Source organism: Glossina fuscipes, unplaced genomic scaffold, assembly GCF_014805625.2.
Source record: "Glossina fuscipes isolate IAEA_lab_2018 unplaced genomic scaffold, Yale_Gfus_2 113, whole genome shotgun sequence".
Taxonomy (NCBI): domain Eukaryota; kingdom Metazoa; phylum Arthropoda; class Insecta; order Diptera; family Glossinidae; genus Glossina; species Glossina fuscipes.
In genome coordinates, this window is record NW_023998456.1 from 2,571,168 (window position 1) to 2,590,295 (window position 19,128).

Genomic DNA, 19,128 nt, shown 5'->3' on the forward strand with positions numbered 1-19,128 from the left:
CCATTTCCCACACAACGTCCTATTCTGAAAAGTCGTTACATGGAAGAAAATGGTAATGGTTTTCAAAATATCTTAGCAAAATTGGCTAAGTGATAGTACTTCGGCATTCTACATAGCGAAAACTGAAGCTCATATGACAGAAAGGTATAATTTTCAATGCTTCACGATTAATATAAAAAAATTAAATGCGCCAAATTTGGACCATCTCGGCCTATTTTTTGGACCCTACCCTTAATAACGATTATCACGAAAATTGATCCTATGTAGAGAGGAAAAGTTTAAGTTTTAACAAGTGCTGATGGAAATTGATTCATAATATTATAGTAATTTCATACAAAAATGAACTCAACAAAATTTGCACGCACCTGAAAAATATGCCTTTATATATAGAAAGAAGATATAATTTTTGTGTTGTTTCATAAAAATAAGAATTGTGTAGGCAATGTAGTGTAGGGTTTTTAATGGTGGTCGGCCTTGCCTGACTACAATGTTCTTACTTGTTTTTTCTTAAATTTCTTTAAACCATTTTCTTTTTTAAGATGAAAAAGGAAGGAAAAACTTCAAAAGTATGACAAAACTTTCATTGATTTTTACAAACCTCTATTCAGCATCATCATTATTATCATTTTGTATATAATCCGTTTCATAGTTAATTTTTGTCAATTCTTGAAAATTTTTTTTAATTAAACGCCTTTCATTTCAATAATTTTGCCAAGGTAAAGTAAACGATCGATCCCTAGCCATCTTCGGTCACTTTCATTGAGCTCCATGATGATGTGAATGTTGCTGCAGATGCTGCTGTTGCATGAGTTGATGGTAGTGTTGTTGCTCGGCTGCCGCTACCGCATCAAACATAGGTGTATGTACTTCTCCCAAAAATTGGGGAGTAGGTGGCGGATTTGGATCAGCTAATTCGCCAATCAATGGCATATCAATATCAGCAGCATTTAAAGTATGTCCAGCAACTTCAGCTTGGCCAAAACCTAAGTGATATTGGGCATGAGTATGGCCCGTCTGCAAGTGACTGCTATTATCCACAATATGAGCGTAGTGTTGAGAACCGGCAGCAGCAGCCGTTGTAGCAGCAACATGTTGCTGTGGAGCAGCATCCATTTGGCCGAATTGTATGGGTGTCGCATCGGCCAAAGTAGCCGTGTCAGTATCCATAGGTTCGGGTGGCGGTTGCAAAGTTTCTGTCACATTACTCTCGTCGACAGCAGCAACCGATAAGTCTGTTTGCACACTGCCTGATTCTTCTTGCGGCTGATTACTATCATTTACATCATTTTCATTGCCTTGCTCGCCATCTCTCTTTACCAAACCCAACATATCCAGCATATTACGTTTTACGGTATTTTCTTGAGCCGTCTCCAATGAGGGATAGGCTGATTTATGCCCACAAGCAGCTAAATGATGAGCCATTTTATTACCGTTAGCTGTCGAAAAGCCACAAATGCAATGCATTTCGTTGGCCAAAGGCAATTCCATAACATCTTTGGAGCCAGCGCCATTACAATCGGTGCCATGTTGAAACATGGCCCGTTCGCAGCAAGTTTTATAATTACATTTATTGCACTTTAGAACACCACTGAAATAAAATAAAGTCGAAATTCTATAGAATTAAATACAGGAAATAGATCAAAATGAAATGCATACAACTCTTTTTTTACACGCCTTTTTTTATTCGGATTTGATATAACACCCTTCACCAATGACAACCAATCGAGTTTTTCGTGCAAATTTTTTGTTCAACGAATCGCAAAACACATTTTTTTTAATTCTAATTTTTTACTTTGTTAGTGACTTGGTCCGCTACTGCGAATATTGCAATTTTATGATCACTTATGATCTTGTTATATTTCAACTTGAGCACAACGTTTCGTTATTCAGAATTTATTTTGTGTTCATTTCGTAGCATGCAACAAATAATTTCACTTAAGTTCTAAAAGTTGATTTTCATTTGTTGATGCTCCAATCCGTAGTAAACGTGCACGCTTGTTATCATGTAGCGATGAATAGTTGCGAAATTGATTTTTTTTCCGAATTTCAATTTCTAGTTTTTATATGTTCTACTTAGGGTCTACATTTTCACTGAACAATGAAAATGAATTATGTGTTGGATATTTTCCATATGTCGCGTGAACTTTTTTTTACGATTTGCTAAGGACTATACTACTACACCTAACGGACAAATTTACAGAATCTTTAAAAATTATATCCTTTAAAAGCAATCTTATGAAGATTTTTTACCAAAAAAAAAAAAAGAATCAACTTACGTAAAATGGCCCTCGTTAATAATTTCCGAATTGCATTCAGCGCAAATAGATCCATCGATAAACGCATAGAATTCGCCAAATTTGGATTGTGTGGTGAAAGGTAGGGGCTCACGATGATGAGAACGTACCTAAAATATTTTCATTTTTTTTTCTTTTTTTATTTTAAAAATGAGAAAATTAACACTCTCTTGTTCTCACCTTGGGTGGAGGTACCAGCATAGAATTCCTTAATAATTGTCGTATATTTTGAGAATTTTTACTCAAACTGCTGTGATGGTTTGACGAGTGTTGTTTTAAAGATCCTAGAAGTACGGAAAAAAAGTAATCAATATGTCAAAGTTCCTTCGAAGGTATATTTGTACCTTTATCGATGAACGTTAAAGCGCATTTTTGGCATTTCAATTGCGCATCTCTTTTACCTAGATGTTGCCGCAAGTGCATGTAATAGTTTTCAATATTACTCTGACTTAATTTTCCTTTATAAGAGAAACGGTATATCTATAATAAATAGAATGATAGAATCTAAAAATATGTTCCAACACGTAATGGTTTCTGTGTTTCGCAACTTACATCCAAGCAATACGGACACTGCAATACGTTTTGATGTTTGTGACCCTCGTAGAAATGCATGACAATGTCCCGATGTGACGATGAACGGTAACCGCAAGCTTGGCAGCAATAGGGTAATTCAAGCAGGCTGTGCTTGTTTTGCAAATGGGAAGTCAAAAAGTTCAAAGAATTGAAACGTTGCTGGCACAACAAACAACGAAATGATGGTGAATTAGAACTTTTAGTCTCCTTCGGATGCATTAATGAATAGTGCTTGTTGAGTTGCGTTTCAGAGTTATGTTTTTCCAAGCAATACACGCACTGATGTTTGGTGTCTTTACCCTCGATAATAATATGCGAAATCAAGTGCTTTTGCAGCTTATCGTTCGAATCGAACGTAGTGGCCGTATCGCAAATGGGACACTCTACACTCTTCGGATAAACTACGCCTGGGTCTTCGTCTTTCTTTTCCGGTTTATAGGGGAATATTTCATAATACTCATCGTAGCCATCTTGTATACCATAATACATTTCCTCGAGTCCCTTAAGATCTTCCTCTTCTTTCTCTTTCTTAACAACTTTAGCTTCTACAGCTGCTTTCTTGCTAGCACTGGCCGTACTGGCTTTTGACGAAGAAACCGAAACGGTAGAAGTTTTTGAAGTCTTCGATGGCGCGCTTTTCGCGGAACTCGTCGATTTTTTCGGCTCTTCTACACGCTTTTTAGTAGCAGTGGTAACCGGTGGCTCTTCTTCCTTTTCTTTTTTAATATTCTTTATCTGAACTTTATCCATATTCACATAATCGGCTTCATTGATGGCTAATGTACAAAGGAGAGAAAAATAAATAATAAAAATTCGATCATTTAGAACAACCATTTGATGGATATCCAAACACTCTCCTTTTTGTAACTGTGCAAAGTTTTTCTTGTAAATGTTCTTATTAAATTCTTAAATTACTATCAATTTTTTTTTTTTTTTGTAACCTAAAAATTATTAAAATCTTCCAGCAGTCTATTTAGCCGTAAGGTCAATCTTACAATTGAAAACCCTGTCAATCTGGAACCCAAACGCTGACTTAGCTGAAGCTAGTTTGACCTTTTTTTCTATGGTCTCTGTGCCATATGTAGTGTACTGTACTATATTTATATGGTCTCCGATGCTTACTTTTAAACATATCAATGAAGAATAGACTACTAACTACGGACGTAGTTCCAACTTTTCATTAATTTTTTTAAGATCAAGAGCATACCCAAATTATGGTTAGATTTGTCATTGCATCGGCAGCACTTGAAAATACACACAAAGTCCAGATCTTCATAATATATGCACAATTTGAAGTCGTACAAACATTGCCGGCGATTATTGAAAACAAGGAAAAGTGGAAAAAGATGACAGGTCCCCAAGCAAAATTTATAACAAAAATTTATGCCAAATCGATGACAAATATTTCCTAGGACCAACTTTCTACAATCACGACGTAATGTTTATAAAAATTTTTTTTTTAATTTTACCAAATTTTAAATTCAACAAACAGAAAGAAATTGTGGTCATTTCTTTTGTGGAACATAGATCTATATTGCTATAGCTGAGCATATGCTTGTTGACCGGTCAAGACAATATTTGAATTAAACTACCGGATGATCTTTGAGGTCGTTAAGGTAACGTCTACTGAGATTGGCCACTCACGTCCATTTTCAAATTTGATGTGCAGCCATCATATGAGTTTAAGCTTTTTCTCCCTTCTACTATACTTCTCAATACTGTCACCTGATACTTTTCAGATTACTTCTCTCTATTGCTAGCTGATATTTTCCAGCTTGTATCGAATGTTTCGTAGCAGTGGTTAATAAGAGCATAACATTTATGCATATGTTTTGAAAAAATGGCCAAAGCATAGAACTGTTCATAAAGTAGCCGACACCTTTCACCAACAAATCGATAAACCAGTAATGTGAGTAGAACTCTGAGAGTATCTTCTAAGGACAATTTGTTACATATTCATTCACGCTGGCTACATTAAATTAATTTTATAAATACAAAATTATAAGCATGTTTGCACTACGGTTCGACACTACATACACGTGTTATTTGCTACGCTCTACTTATTACAATCTACTCTAAAAAGTTTGTTAATTACAAGTATTGACAACAATGTTTTCTTTATTATCTAAGGTAACAAAAAGCATAATATACATATGTAGTTGAAAACATAAATTAGAACTAAATATACAAAAGTGGTTTAAAGACATTAAATAGAAAATTTAAAAAAAAATAAATATTTGCTTACTTTTTTCGTGGAATTTTTCATGTATAATAAAATCAATGAATTAAATAATAAAGTTTGTTTATAAAATTCAGTGAAATTTATTGTTTTAGTCCTTTTTTTTTGTTATTTGTTTTTAGACATTTATTAAAGAAATTTAAAAATAAATAATATATTATGCTTTTTGTTTGAAGAAAAAAAAAAAAAAAAAAAAAAACGATTTTTCAACACAATTTACATAGAGTTTAGGTAAAAATGAAAAATTAATTGAACAAGGATCAAATACTACGTTAACGCTTTTAAAATTTGAAATAAAAAGAAAAACATAATTACCCCGGAAAAGATATTGGAACCGATAGTATTCAAGGAAATGAAAATAAAATTCAATAATAAACCTGAGTCTGGGCAAAACAATGTAAAAAATATCTAACAATTATCAATTATTTAACAAATCACATTTTAAGGCAGTAGAAATTGTTAGTCACACATGAAAGATTCTGATCGGCAAAGGCTCTTCAAACAATTTCTTATGCTCTTTTTTTTCTAAACTCAACGTAATTTAAATTATATTTACTAACGTTTTTTCAAGCGTTTAGGTGTTGTATTTGGTGGCGTTTCTCTAACATTTGCTGGTACAATACTCCAGTCTTTAAAAGGGTTGGTAGCCACCTGTAATAATGAAAAAACAATAACAGAGAAATTTTATTTAAAAAATTGAGAAAATATTTCTTCAACTCACATGATATAACCGTTGAGTCAGCGATTCGCTGGTATTTAAACGTGTTTGTTCAGCAATATGTGCGGTGATGCTATTAAACGCCTGCAAAGCATAAGTTCCGAATTGTTCGCGCCATACTAATTCATCCAAAAATTGTTGTATCATTTGCCGGGAAAGTAAAGACAAAGTATTCTGAAACATTCTCGGTACGATACGTCTTAAATAATCCATACAGGCGGCATTTGTGTGTTTAGCGTTATTATCAGCCACGGAAGCTTGCAAGACGTTTTTAAATCCCATGGAATATAAAGTCGCTTTGTCTACCGTCAAATCAATGCAAATAGTGCTGTCTTTATTCACCCAACGAGTTAATGGTTCCAAAATTACTTGAAAACGTTTTTTGTAATTGCGATCATTGTCAGTTAGTGGTTCTACAGCACGCAAACGTATCGTCTTCTCTGCGTAATCTAAAACTCCCAGCACTTCGACTTTTAATTGACGTTGCGATCCATCCTGTGATGTTGTACCAAATGATATCACCCCAACTTCTACATACTTGTCAGGACCACCAATTTTTTTCCACTTTTGATGAACCGCTAAAGTGCATACAGCCCTCAGCCAAGTGTAGACTCCTTTGATGTAAATGTTATCAACTTTTACCCATTGTACCACATTTTGTATATTAGTTTGGCAAGCCCAGTGATATATCAATTTTAGAATACACGAAGGTGGATGAGGAGCTCCTTCAAAAATCGACCCGTGAAATACCGAAACGAAGCGAGTAGGACAACATTCACTAATCCAGACATAACCCCCGGTATAAGGAAATTTAGACGCGTCCGAGTAGACACCTAAATATTATAAAATTAAAAAAGTTTTTATTACTTCTTCTCCATACTTACCTAATTTTAGTTCGGAAGTTTTGTGATTAGCGCATTTTTGTTCAGCCTTCAATAGACCTTCTTGTATTAACCATTCAGTAAACTTGTTAGGGGTCAACATCAAGACTAATTTAACCTTAGAATCCAATTTATTACGTGTAGCAGACATGTCTTTGACCTTAAGCCACGGTTTAGCCAAAACCACCAAGGAAGGAAATGTTTTGCCTTGCAACTTTGTCTCCTTATTTTCCTTAGATCCCTTGCCGTCTTTGTTGTCCGAGCCAATCAGCAAACCGCCCACTGAACTATCTTCAGAAGGCCGAAAGTTGGTTGTTGACGCTGAAGTGGGTGGCTCTACAGCCGCTTTGCCACCTTTAGACGATTTTGCATCTTTCGAGGCCTTCGCTTTACTCACCTGTGGAGAAGCCTTTCCACTTGGTGTTTCCGCAGCGGCGCCTTTTTTACCTTTACTTGGCGTTGCATCAACTGGCTTCAATTTACCAGCTCCTGCAGCTATACGTTTGGCTAACGGAACATCGTCCTCTTCTTCGTCCGAGGTTTCAAGATACACAAAATTTGGCGCTCTTTTACGGCCGCTACGAGTGGGACCTTTATCGTTGGGAGTCTCGGACTTTCGTTTCGGCACGGTAGCTTCTTTCAGCTCCTGCAACACCTTACCTTTAAATGAATAGGCTTGGAAAACCTGACCATTAAACAATTCCTTGCCCTCATTAATACTCAAAGCAGTTTTTAGCGCATTTTTTATGGCATTGTGTTCATTGGCAACTCTCTCATAAGCGGCTAATTGCGCTGCCGACAGCTCTTCTACCACGCATTCTAGCTCCAAACTAATATTGCTTTTGGAAATTTTCATTATTCTTACAGTTCACATTCACTTCGCTATATTTAGCACTAATAATAAGCTAATTTTAACAATTTTCCAAATTTTCCTATAATTACTTTTCACTACACTAATATTTTTCAATGAAAAAGTTTTCTTTACAAGAAAAAAATGGCGGCTAGCTTGTATAGTGCTGCCAACAGCTATTACTAACGTGATACGTAGAATATTTATGGCTAAATGTTGCCGTGTTTAAGAAATCAGTAAATCAGGGGGATGATCTAGTACGCAAAACTTTCCTTTCGCTCCTGTATTCAGCTTCTTCGCAAAAACGACTGAATAAAAAAACAAAAGCTCACTTTCAACTATGTGCAACAAATTATGAGGCCCGGTCATTTAATTACTCTCATATGACTGCGAATCTTTCAGGCCCGCTACTCTCACTGTTAATCGAGGTGGTTTTTTTTTCACTTGCAGTTTTGTTCGCAAAGGCAGAAGAAGAACTTTTTTCAGAGTTTATTTCCAGAGTAGATTCATGAATTAACAAACACTTGATGAGATACTATGTGACTCTGCATGATTTGTAAATTAATAAACATTTTTGACTAGCAGACGTCAGGAATAGATTACGTTAATATACAATTATGATCGATATCCGCTTATTTACTGAAATCTTAGTTGAGGTCACAGAGATTTAAACAACTTGGAAAATCAATTCCAATTATTTGTGATTATCTCATCCAATTTAATACTAAAATTTATTGCAATAAATCATAAAAAACAGAAAACGGTTACAACAGTCTATGAGAGGACAGAGTTAAAAAATCCTAGCTACATCTGTGATTCATTCAACATATGTACGCAACGTTAAAACAAACTCCTTCTTCCAAATTTCAACCTTTTTAATTACTTTTTTTCGCAATTTTTCACTTTTTTAAACTTCCTTTTGCAAAGCCGTTAGCTGTTTTTAGAAAAAATATCATGTGTTGAGAATAGAGAGAGAACAGAGTCGCGTTTACTAAATTCTTTCTGCTAAAACGGTGACAGTAACACCAATTCTGTTAAATGAGAAAATGAATTGAGAAAAAAACACATTTGGCAAGCGAATAAATCGTTGTGTATCTTCAAAATGTACAGCTTCTTATTTAACACGAAGGCATTGCCATAATTTACACAGTTGCCAAAAAACCTGAAATTGTGAATAGTTAAAAAGAAAAAAAAAGTGAAATATCATAAAACAAAATAGAATTTTAATAAGAAATGCGTGATTCTGAGAGATCTTCTAGCTATCAACGATCCAGACGTAGAACAGAGAGAGACAGGGAGCGCGATAGGGAGCGCGAAAGGGAGCGCAGCAGTCGGGATAAAGAACGTAGTAGCCATGACCGGGATCGTGAATATGATCGGGATTATTATTCTAGGCATCGCAAAAGTAAATCTAAGAAGTCGAAGCATTCAAAAAAATCCAAACATCGACGACGTAGTCGTAGCTGTAGCACATCAACATCTTCGTCTAATACCTCTCGCGAAAGCCGAAGCAGTCGCGCTTCTAAGCACTCCAACTCCATTTCACGTAGTAGCAAGAGAGCTGCCAGTTCGGAATCAAATTCACGTAGTACTTTAGCGAATGTCAACGCTAATAACACAAGTGCGTCTATTACCAAAGGGATTGACTTGATGGATTTTAAAGTTCAAAAAGCTTTAGAAGTCATTGAGGAAGATGTATTTGCACCGAAAACTTTTTACAGCACTAGGGATCGCGAGGCACCGGAGAAACCTAGTGCTTCTGGTGACAAAGTGATAATTGATCTTAACGCTGAAACGGTAACATTTCCTAAGATAACAGATTCTGCAAATAATTGTTACACAGAAGATGAAATATTCCATCCGAATGTAAGTAATTAATAGAACTTCTTATTCATATCAACCACAACATAATCAATATATTTTTAGTTTATTGGCGACGTCGAACAAAAACAAGATAAGTGGATACATAAATTGTTTTTATATCGTCAAAAGTATATGACTGAGTAAGGATTTAATGTGTTTTAAAGCTAAAATATATCTGAACCGGTTTTACGCGCTCTCAACAAAGCTTCTTCTGGTGTTAACAATTCATTTTCTGAAGGCTCTTGGGAACTTCCGCCATCCTTTAGCTTTCCATTTCTAAAATCCTCTAAAACTTTTTCAGCATAGACAGCGTTAAATAAGTCTAAACTTGTGAATTCCGATTGTACTACATCTGCCGCTTTATAAGAAACATAGGGTTTTAACTTGCAATTTTCTAAATTGGGTACCACCAGCTCGGGTATCTTCTCAGGTATTTCGACATATTTTCCATTTATAAGGACACCGGTATCACGCACACCTCTTTTATGTACAGCTACAGGAGGATTTAATTGCGTACGCTGAGCTTCCTTCACTACTCTTGTGCCGCGTTTGTTGTATGTTAGAAATTTACGAAAGTTTCTTTTTCCTTGCAATGGAGAGCTAGTATAAACCAAACGTTGTTGTAAATACAATGTGACTGGCAATAGTTTTTTTGAGTTTTGCATTATTTACAAAAAGTTGTCAGCTTTCATTAAATAACTATTCTTTTTCTTTCGCAAAGGAGTTCACAGTACCGCTAGAAACAGCTGTTTGAGAAGTATTGCCAAGCGATTAAGAATATGCCACTCTAGTGTAAATGACTGCTTGTTCGTTTAGTAATTTTTTTTTTTTTTTTTTATTATTCACAATTGTCGAGTTAGCGGGTAAAACCCGTGGGTATAAACAACTATGACAAGATTTGATTCGCTTTCATTTTCAGCCGTTTTCACTAAACAGCTGGGTATCAATGCCAAAATTAACTTTCAGCTACGTGAATATCTGCCAGCATTTTATTATTTTCTTTTGGCGATTGCAGGTTATGCTAATAGTTAGTTATTCTCATTGAATTTCTGTTGTGACTAGTGTCTTATTTCATTGTATTAAATATGTGACTATTCCTATCATATGTTCCCTTTTATGCGATCTGTCCAAAACTTAATTGTAAAAAATCTTACAGTTAAATTCAAATAACTTTCAGTATAATCAACTATTAAAAGTTATGAGATGAATTTATCAAAGAAATGCTGCAAAGAAGATTAAAACGGCGTTTTTTTTAAGTTATCACAGATATTGTGGAGCAGCTAACAAGGTACTTATCTGGCTACTGACTGAGCAGTCACGATCCCATTTAGAAATTGGGATTTTTGGAAGTGTAGGGGACGCGTTCCAACCTTTACGCTGTTTACATTTCGAAAAGTTTATCTCTTGCGGTTGCTCCGTAGAGAGTATTGTCGGCTCTTGCAATTTTTGATGCATTTTATTGACGGCAATTTGTACGCGATTATCGTTTTGCAGTCGGTTACAAAACGCCTGGAAACAGTGACAGATCCAGTAGTTCCTCTTGCGTTACGTCGGCTTCTGCACGAGGCAGTTCACGATGTTCAAGTGCTAATGCTGGATTTAATCGTGATGGTAAGCTGATGCCCATAAAAACTAGTGCAACTCAATTATCCTGGAATAGCACCAAGTTACGTACTAACTGTCAAAAAATTATGCACATCAAGAATATATCGAATAAACGTCTGCGTTTACGTATAGAAGTTATCGGGCCAGGATTTCAAATTGTTTCTGATCATGGCAACAGCACAATAATTTTGCACTCGCAATAAAGTCGAGTAATAACAGTAAACTTTTGTCCTACCAAAGGGGTTGTTGCAGTTGGAAAACTTTCTTTTTATACCACCTCATGCAAAAGTATTGTAGATAATCCTCCATTTCTTGTCGTCCCTTTTTATGCTTACGGCGGACATGCTTCTGTGATTGTGAAGATATAGATATCTAACCTTTGCACGGATGTAATCGGTTAATATATCTTATTAATGCCATGAACCTAACGCATGGTTTCCGGCCTGGCTCGTCGGATGGGTAGGATAAAAATAAAATTTTAGCAGACTCATCGTAATTTTATGTTTCGCTACAATTATTTCATTATTTTATAAATAATGTGCTTACTTTTAGTTTTGAAATTTTTCCAGGATAAATACAACTCTAAGCCCTATCCATACTAATTTTCCCTCGCCTCTCAGTCACCCCCAGGAAGTCTTACCAGTATTTTTACATTTTTAATAATAATACATTATTTTTTTTTTATTTTTCAAAGAAAGAAATAGAAAGAATTATAACAAAACAGAATTTATAGATAGATATAATTAATCTAATTTATAATTTAAGATACTCATTTCAAGGTCAGCTATGTTTTTTTCTTTTATAAAAAAAGGAGTAATCTATCACAATTTATAGGATATTAAAAATTATTTATAATTAACAATCGATATACCGAATTATAAATTAAAAAGAAAAAAATGTTATTCAAAATAAAGGGAAAGTTTAGGTTATTTTAATTTAACAAATTATAAGAAACTTGCCAAATCTAACAACTACGTCGATGCGCATCGCTGCAACTACAAGAATTTTAACAAATTGTAAATTTTAAAATTTTGGAATATTATTAAGAAAATTATAACACAAAAAAAAATGTCAACTATTGATTCGTCATCTTAGGGATAGCACGCGCAAACCAAAGTTAAGTAAAACGGTGTGAAGAGGAGCGTTCTTTTACACAAATTATTGATCTTTTCGTGTTTTTCACCTTCTTTTACATTAGCTTGCTAATTTTTTTTTAGCTTTGAGTTTTTGTCTCCTTTCTGTATGTCACAGTTCTCAATAATGTACGAAGACTTTGTTTGTCGGTTTTTTTTTTTTAAGTTAGAACACTTCTTATTTTTTCCTTTTTTAACATTATTCGCTAACGTTTCTTTATTTTCAATGTATTCGCTTGTTTTTATTTAAATGTCTCTCGTACAAAATCCGCAACCGACCGACGATTTAGCTAAATAAATTTACACCTTTTTGAATTTTTTGTTCAGTTCCTTTCTTTTGCATAAAAACGTTTCCGTCATTTTTCCTATTTTTTCCTAATTTTAAAACATGTTCTCACATTCCACATTTTCCATTATTTTCTTCGTCAAAATCCCGTTCAAAGGGATTTCCAAGTTTTTCACCAAAAAAACTCAAATTCCGTTCCCAAAAAAAAACTGTTTTTTTCGTTCCTTTCTCAAAAGAAAAAAAATTCCTCCTTTTTTCTCTTTTGACAAGAAAAACCTCTCTCCTCTTTTTTTTATTTATTTGCCTATTTATTTATTTATTCTTTTATTAGGTATTGCAAAGTCTATTACAATATGTTAAAAGGTCCCATCGGTTGTTTCTTTTTACCAATGGGTGGATTAAGCGAATTGGGCCGGCTGATGGAACGACGTATTACAATTTATAATAAAGGACCACTAGAGGCGTTTGCTTCGGTTAAAGTGGACACGATTGGTTTACTTATTTCAAGCCTTAGCGATACATTCGAAATACATCCAGAGAAGTTAATCATTGCGGCAGGCAACACAGTCCAAGTACGCATAATCTTTCGCCCAAAGCGTGAACTCATCAGAAAAATCATGAAGAAAACCAGTATAGACAGTGTGATGGCCTTAACCAGTTTGCGTGTAATTAATGGAGCGAAGGCAAGCCGCCCAAGGTTTCTACGTCTATTTGAACGAATGACCCAAGAGGAACGTTCCACCATAGCGCTTCACACTATGGAAATGTTTTCCCCGTTTCTTCGAGAAGTCGCTAGATATGAACTTAAGATGTTGCATGATCATCCCGATTCCTTTGTGAATATGTTTTGCGGCTTTCGAGTGATCGAAATGCAAGGCACTGTAAACTATGATCTTATGAATGACACTTTGAAAACAAATTCAACGGTTCTTTCGGAAGCCGATCATACGACTGTTTTTCGATCAATTTATTTGGTTGACAATCCCGTCTCTTCCTCTACAATAGAAGAAACTAATTTGTGCCACAAAAGTGCTGAAAAGGACCAAGATCGGTTTGAAAAATTAACTGGCAAAGAATCATGGTAGGTTACTCCAAGGTTGGTTGAATTAGATTTGTCACGCGTAAGGTGTGTTGGTTCAATAATTATGCGTAATGGTTTCAAATCACGCCAATATTACGAAGTGATCTGCAGTCATCGCAATTTTTTACAAATGAAGTCCACAGATGGCTACATAGAGCCGAACGGAGGCCGCGTAAAAGTCACAGTTATGCCTATCAATGGCCTTCAAACCTTCAAAAACTTATAGTGGTTTGCATGGAAAATGATCTCATTACAGTGCCAGTAAAATTGTTCAAATTTCATTGTTTTACGTTTTGAAAAATACATTAACTTTTATGAGAAAATGAAAAAATAGTCTTACTTTTATTTATTAATTAATGTTAAGGACTGAACATTGAGGCCAAAAGTAGCTTAATTATCTTGATTGTTAACTGTCCCTTCCGCTAGCTTTGATGGGTCAGACAATGCTGCCGGCAAATCACAACCGAGGTAGGCATCATTATCGGCGCAGTACTTTATAATCGTGCGCCAACGAGAATCCAAAAGGAGTAAATAGGGGTTGCCATATATTATAAGAAGGCAACGAGGTCGAGATATCGCCACGTTAATCCGTTTCTCGTTTTGAATGAAACCTAATGCATGGCGCACATCGCTAGGTATATGCTCCTTGCTTGATCTCACTGTTGAAATTAATATTATATCGCGTTCCTAAAAAAAACCAAGCGAAAGCAACACTTGTGTTAATTCCAACATTAGTGTAATTTTACGAAAGTTATACCTGTCCTTGGAATTCCTCCACAGAACCAATTTTAGGCATCGCTACGTCGGCATCAACAAAAAGTTTTCGCAAATGTTTAACCTGTTTCATGTACGGAGTTATGATGCCAATGGATTCAGCTTTAATGTTATTACGATACAATTTGATTGTCATTAGAAAGACCTTGAAAAATGAAATAAATGTTACGAAATATTAGATAGAAGGGATAGTACTTTTAAATTAAAGACAACTTACATTCTTCGCTTCGTAAGGATTATACCACGACGGCGAGTCTTTTTCCTGCATATTTTCACTTTGTATTCCGCAGAAGAATATGCCATGTGCTTTGGGTCGATTTGATGATTGCGGAAGTAAATCGTCAAGTTGCTTCAGCATTTTAGCTTCCATAGAATTCTCTTCTCTTATCATTGGTACCAGTTCCGCATTATAGAACAGTTCATTATAAACATTCAATATGGAGGGCAACGCCCGGTAATTGTAGAGTAATTTTGTAACCAGGCGAGGGTCGAAACCACATGTAAGGGGAAAACTATCAACGTTTCTTAAGTATGGAGCACGCGAAAGAATTCTCTCCAAAAATGATAGCGAAAAACCGCGTTCACGAGCATATCTGTTTATAACGACTGCTTGCAATTGATGGGGATCTCCAGCAAGAATAACCTGGCCACGCTCTTTTGATACTTGAGCAACAGCAACCATAATTTCAGTTTCTGTGCACTGGCCGGCTTCATCAATTAGCACATGCGTAAAATGATTGGGTGGAAAACCCATTTGCAAAAAAGTCCCTAGGGTAGCACAAGTACCAATCGTTACTCGATGGCGCCCTAAATATTTCATTTGACATTTTAGTTTGAGTCCGGACTCAGTCACAATCATATCATCTTTACAGGTGTCATCTATGCCAATATCCGCTGTTGCGCAATACGGCATCAAATGCTCTGGTATAAGTTCTTTTTCGACTTGATTCTGGGACACTAGACGTATAAACTCACCCATTTTGAGTACATCGGATTCGATCAAACGCGTCGTTATTAAATCAGCAGAACTATTGGAAGGTGTGCCTACAAGTAGACGTGCACTGGGTATCAGTTTAAAAATTTGCAAAATGCTCTCCACTAGCGTTACAGTTTTTCCTGTGCCGGGTGGTCCGAAAATCACGTATGGCATGTTGTAAACTTCTCCTCGTAGTATATTTGCTATGGCTTTTTTCTGTATAGAGTTCAGTATGCAATTGTGCCATTTACACTGGGAGCTGCCTAACAAGAGGTTTTCCTCATCGTCTAGCTCTATATCCAATTGTGGGCATCCACGCGTCTGTGCTCCGGATGGAAACAAGAACTGTTCGCCTAAATTCTTAACCGCTCGTAAGACGGCGTGGTGCTGTTTCCGGTAGCCATACCGGGAGAAGTAAAATTCTAAACGATAATCTTCGCCATTATACTTTTGCTGAAAGTTAGCATCGAATTTAAGCAGAATGCGATTGAAAAGTACTTTGTGAATCACTCCTTCATACATGCGTTTGGCATTTTTGCCGTCAGCCCAGGGATTTTCGGCTTTAACAATGTCTCCAATTACCAACGATGGACGGCGTTCGGAAAGATTTTCTATGGTCAGAGCTAAATATTCTTTCTCACGTGTGAAATGCGCTCGTTCACGGTCATACATGCGAAAATTGACAAAACACTCAATCTCTTCTAAATATAAGAGTGTTTGAAAGCGACTCACGTAGTTACTTATGTTTAATTCTTCTTTAAAACTCGGGAACATATATTCAATGTTTTCGAACATGTCCTTCTTGCAACTCGAAGTAAGATACGCCCGTTTTAATCGTTCGGGTACATCAAAGCTTCCGATACGAGTGGCTACAAAGCGACGTTTGGGTTGCATACGCATACCTGGTGTACACTCTGTGTGTTTGGACCATATCTGGAGAGGACTCACTGCTCTTTATGAATGAAACTACAAGTTATTATTCATATCTTACCTGACTAGCGTAGAAACGGGATGTTTGTGACATGTTCCTATCATTATATGATATTTTGCCATTGTGATCTGCTTTGCTCAAACTTTGTCTTACAGCTTCAGCTTGCTTCTCATTTTCGCAAACAACAATGTTAACGCAGCGTTTAACGCGAAAATTTTCAAATTTTATAACAAATTGTTCATAAAAGTCACCATACGCTTGAGGCTCAACCTCAAATCTCAGCAAACGCTTCTCGTTAGGTCCAAGATCAAATCCATTCGCCAGTTCACCATCAACTAAGCGCAACAGACCTCTCCGCCTACGTGAAATAAATTCAATAGATAGTATGCGGAAAATTCGATCATAATTGTTAGTGCAAGAAAATTCCAGTTCACGCTTTTGGAAGGTCGAACTAAAAACGGTAGTAATATTAGGGCTGACATCAACAGCACGGTTTTCTGATCGGGAGTCGGGTGGCGAACGTAGTTTTGACGACGGTTGACCAGCTTGCTCTATCAACGACAACTTAATGCAACGCCATTCGTATTGACCCTACAAAGCAATTAAATTCAAAAATTAAAATAAATAAATTGCCATGACTTTGGTTTGCAAAGCAGACCCAGTAGCATTCTATTAAATCCGCGTTCACAATGTCACCCTCATTTAATTTACAGCCGCTTGGTAGTATGTCGAATGTGAAATACGCTTTTTCGTTGAGAACGCCCAAATCCGAGAAGATCCGATCAACCGTACACCTTTGCTGAGTAAAAATTAGGGCTGGGTCCACACTGATTTGGTCTAAAATCTCGCCATGTTTATCGACGAAACCGTCATCACTTTGGACATTACAGCAAATACTAACTCTATCGCCTGCCTTGGGACTAAAGTGAATCTTTACGGAATCGAAACGAACATTCATTGTCTTGTAGTCGGTATCAATGAGAATCGAATCAGGCTTGCATTCAGTTATTACGCCCAAAATATTACGCTGAACTATGTTAAAATAAGTAGGTTTTTCATTTTTCAGGCCATTTATCTCTTCTTGAATCTACTAAAATTGGTAAAATTACATTTCACTTCAACACTTCTTATTCAAAAATTCAAACCGACTTTCTCTTCACTGGGCGGCCCTTCATCCCAGGAATCTTCAACGATGAGATCAATTTTAACAATTTTAATCTCCTCCGTAGTTTCATCCTTGTAACCTAAATATTCGACGCGAGAGCCTATTCTCATTTCGCCAGGAATGGACAAGGTATTGATTTCAAAAAGTATACTCTTATCTATGGTTGCATGATTGCTGTTCAGACTGGTGATGATTCCTAGATTGCAAAGAGAGGAACTTTATAAAACGAACTCTCTATTGTATCTATATATCATATATTTTACCGGTGCGTTTAAAACAATCGCTTTTTTTTTGTGCATCACTGTTATTGGAATGAAGTGAAGTTGGAACACCTCCAATAAGATTTTGCATACAAGATGTTGTTGTCTGGCGATCAATTTCAATGGTTTCCCTAGCAATTTCTTTATCTAAATACGCCTCTTCCTGCTCATATTTCTCTATCAGTTTATCCCTTCTTTTTTCCGCAGAATTTATCCACCAATTTTGTAATACTGACAACATGATGCAGCAACGTTAATGATTTTTCCTGTTTATCGATTCGTACATACAATCCGTTTCGTTAATGCAATTAAGTTCCTTCCGTAGGTTTTGTAAACGCTTCAAACAGCTTACAATTTTTGCAAAATGAAAATGTTTTGTATTCTTTCCTTTGAAAAATGGCGGCTTTGAAAGCGCCTAGATTACAAAAAAAACAAATATCGAACGACAAATAAAAGCACTTGCAAGCCAAGCGAGCACACCGCGCTTTACACAATAATCAAAAATCATCAACAAGCGTTACTTTCGCAAAAAAAAAGTGACCGAATGATGACTTGTTAAATGGCACTTCTATAAGACATAACCAATTTGTACGAAAGAGACCAGCATACTAACAAAAAATTCTAAAACTGCGTAAAAGTAAACCCTATTGTCAATTTTTCGTTGTTTTTGTTAAGGATTTAAGGGAATTAAAATTTCGGGATTTTGTCGCATTGGTTGAAATTCTGACAGTTGAAATGATATCTTCCTTCCGAGATAAGGCGACGCTTTAGAATGGGTGTAGCTGAAAGAAAATTATGTCATGCGGCTCTTGCACGCGGCAAAATGTGGAAAACACTCCCTTTCGTTAACGGTTAATGCGATGCGCCTTCAATCATAATAATGCCAAACCAAATGCTTCTTTAATGATCCAATAACAATGGAGAGAATTTGGCTAAGAATCCTTGATTCAGAACAAGCATCAATCCCAAATACCGCTAAATGTATAAATGAATTGAATGAAATGAATATCTGAATATAGACATTTGGCATCGACCATGCATACATCAGACGCAACTTTCCACGTTCCACAAAATAAAAGCCCACTAACATATCAATTTATAAATTAGTAAATATTATCTATTTAATTACATTTTTTAATAAAATATTTTCAAAACATATTTTTGCAATCAAAGATTTTTAGAGTAGAATTTTGAACATAAAATGCTTATCAACGGCGTGCAACGTATTAGATGAAGATTTTCAAGGGACATATGCATTATTTATTGCAGGCAGTCTAATAGTCTGTATCTCCGAAAGTACGTTTATCTTTTTGTAGTTGAATTTTAATGTATGTTACAAATAAAATTTCATTACATTTAAATTTAGAACCGGGAGTTGACAGTCAGTCAGTGGTGTGACCCAGTGGTGTGGTCGCTTTTACGTTGAATAATGAAATCCAACTGTTACGGATAGAAAATATTGATAAAATACGTAAAACTACGCTGCCTTAAAGAACACG

General features: G+C 35.8%; 5 protein-coding genes and 1 pseudogene across 5 annotated transcripts; 3 read left to right on the forward strand and 3 right to left on the reverse strand.

The window, feature by feature from the left end:
- Nucleotides 1-649: 649 nt before the first annotated feature.
- LOC119639735 lies at nucleotides 650-7,685 on the reverse strand. Its single transcript, XM_038037357.1, has 8 exons — nucleotides 6,709-7,685; nucleotides 5,828-6,657; nucleotides 5,667-5,757; nucleotides 2,847-3,643; nucleotides 2,639-2,774; nucleotides 2,475-2,578; nucleotides 2,277-2,404; nucleotides 650-1,588 (listed from the first exon to the last, which is right to left on the reverse strand). Exons 1-8 carry the CDS (start codon nucleotides 7,559-7,561, stop codon nucleotides 757-759), a joined length of 3,771 nt encoding a protein of 1,256 aa, XP_037893285.1. The 5' UTR covers nucleotides 7,562-7,685; the 3' UTR covers nucleotides 650-756.
- Nucleotides 7,686-8,587: 902 nt separating this feature from the next.
- Nucleotides 8,588-9,656, forward strand: LOC119639704 (splicing regulatory glutamine/lysine-rich protein 1). Its single transcript, XM_038037283.1, has 2 exons — nucleotides 8,588-9,421; nucleotides 9,482-9,656. Exons 1-2 carry the CDS (start codon nucleotides 8,789-8,791, stop codon nucleotides 9,560-9,562), a joined length of 714 nt encoding a protein of 237 aa, XP_037893211.1. The 5' UTR covers nucleotides 8,588-8,788; the 3' UTR covers nucleotides 9,563-9,656.
- Nucleotides 9,566-10,098, reverse strand: LOC119639705 (39S ribosomal protein L41, mitochondrial). The gene has a single exon (XM_038037284.1). It carries the CDS (start codon nucleotides 10,081-10,083, stop codon nucleotides 9,583-9,585), a length of 501 nt encoding a protein of 166 aa, XP_037893212.1. The 5' UTR covers nucleotides 10,084-10,098; the 3' UTR covers nucleotides 9,566-9,582.
- Nucleotides 10,099-10,881: 783 nt separating this feature from the next.
- LOC119639830 lies at nucleotides 10,882-11,412 on the forward strand (annotated as a pseudogene).
- On the forward strand, nucleotides 10,944-13,828 carry LOC119639702. Its single transcript, XM_038037282.1, has 2 exons — nucleotides 10,944-11,029; nucleotides 12,774-13,828. The coding sequence occupies exon 2, from the start codon at nucleotides 12,796-12,798 to the stop codon at nucleotides 13,525-13,527; it is 732 nt and encodes a 243-aa protein (XP_037893210.1). The 5' UTR covers nucleotides 10,944-11,029; nucleotides 12,774-12,795; the 3' UTR covers nucleotides 13,528-13,828.
- Nucleotides 13,829-13,864: 36 nt separating this feature from the next.
- Nucleotides 13,865-18,165, reverse strand: LOC119639701 (probable RNA helicase armi). Its single transcript, XM_038037281.1, has 7 exons — nucleotides 17,633-18,165; nucleotides 17,354-17,565; nucleotides 16,863-17,291; nucleotides 16,265-16,795; nucleotides 14,515-16,206; nucleotides 14,281-14,442; nucleotides 13,865-14,210 (listed from the first exon to the last, which is right to left on the reverse strand). Exons 1-7 carry the CDS (start codon nucleotides 17,868-17,870, stop codon nucleotides 13,914-13,916), a joined length of 3,561 nt encoding a protein of 1,186 aa, XP_037893209.1. The 5' UTR covers nucleotides 17,871-18,165; the 3' UTR covers nucleotides 13,865-13,913.
- Nucleotides 18,166-19,128: the final 963 nt, after the last annotated feature.

What these genes read in the sequence shown, in the direction of transcription:
- LOC119639735 (XM_038037357.1), bottom strand. Translation starts at nt 7,561, where the DNA reads ATGAAAATTTCCAAAAGCAATATTAGTTTGGAGCTAGAATGCGTGGTA. An exon ending in AGTGTCCGTATTGCTTGGAT is followed by an intron (nt 2,775 to 2,846) that starts GTAAGTTGCGAA and finishes TATTTATTATAG; the next exon opens with ATATACCGTTTCTCTTATAA. An exon ending in TTTAACGTTCATCGATAAAG is followed by an intron (nt 2,579 to 2,638) that starts GTACAAATATAC and finishes CCGTACTTCTAG; the next exon opens with GATCTTTAAAACAACACTCG.
- LOC119639704 (XM_038037283.1), top strand. Translation starts at nt 8,789, where the DNA reads ATGCGTGATTCTGAGAGATCTTCTAGCTATCAACGATCCAGACGTAGA. An exon ending in ATGAAATATTCCATCCGAAT is followed by an intron (nt 9,422 to 9,481) that starts GTAAGTAATTAA and finishes ATATATTTTTAG; the next exon opens with TTTATTGGCGACGTCGAACA.
- LOC119639705 (XM_038037284.1), bottom strand. Translation starts at nt 10,083, where the DNA reads ATGCAAAACTCAAAAAAACTATTGCCAGTCACATTGTATTTACAACAA.
- LOC119639702 (XM_038037282.1), top strand. Translation starts at nt 12,796, where the DNA reads ATGTTAAAAGGTCCCATCGGTTGTTTCTTTTTACCAATGGGTGGATTA.
- LOC119639701 (XM_038037281.1), bottom strand. Translation starts at nt 17,870, where the DNA reads ATGTTGTCAGTATTACAAAATTGGTGGATAAATTCTGCGGAAAAAAGA. An exon ending in ATCCTTACGAAGCGAAGAAT is followed by an intron (nt 14,443 to 14,514) that starts GTAAGTTGTCTT and finishes TCATTTTTCAAG; the next exon opens with GTCTTTCTAATGACAATCAA. An exon ending in TGGAGGAATTCCAAGGACAG is followed by an intron (nt 14,211 to 14,280) that starts GTATAACTTTCG and finishes GGTTTTTTTTAG; the next exon opens with GAACGCGATATAATATTAAT.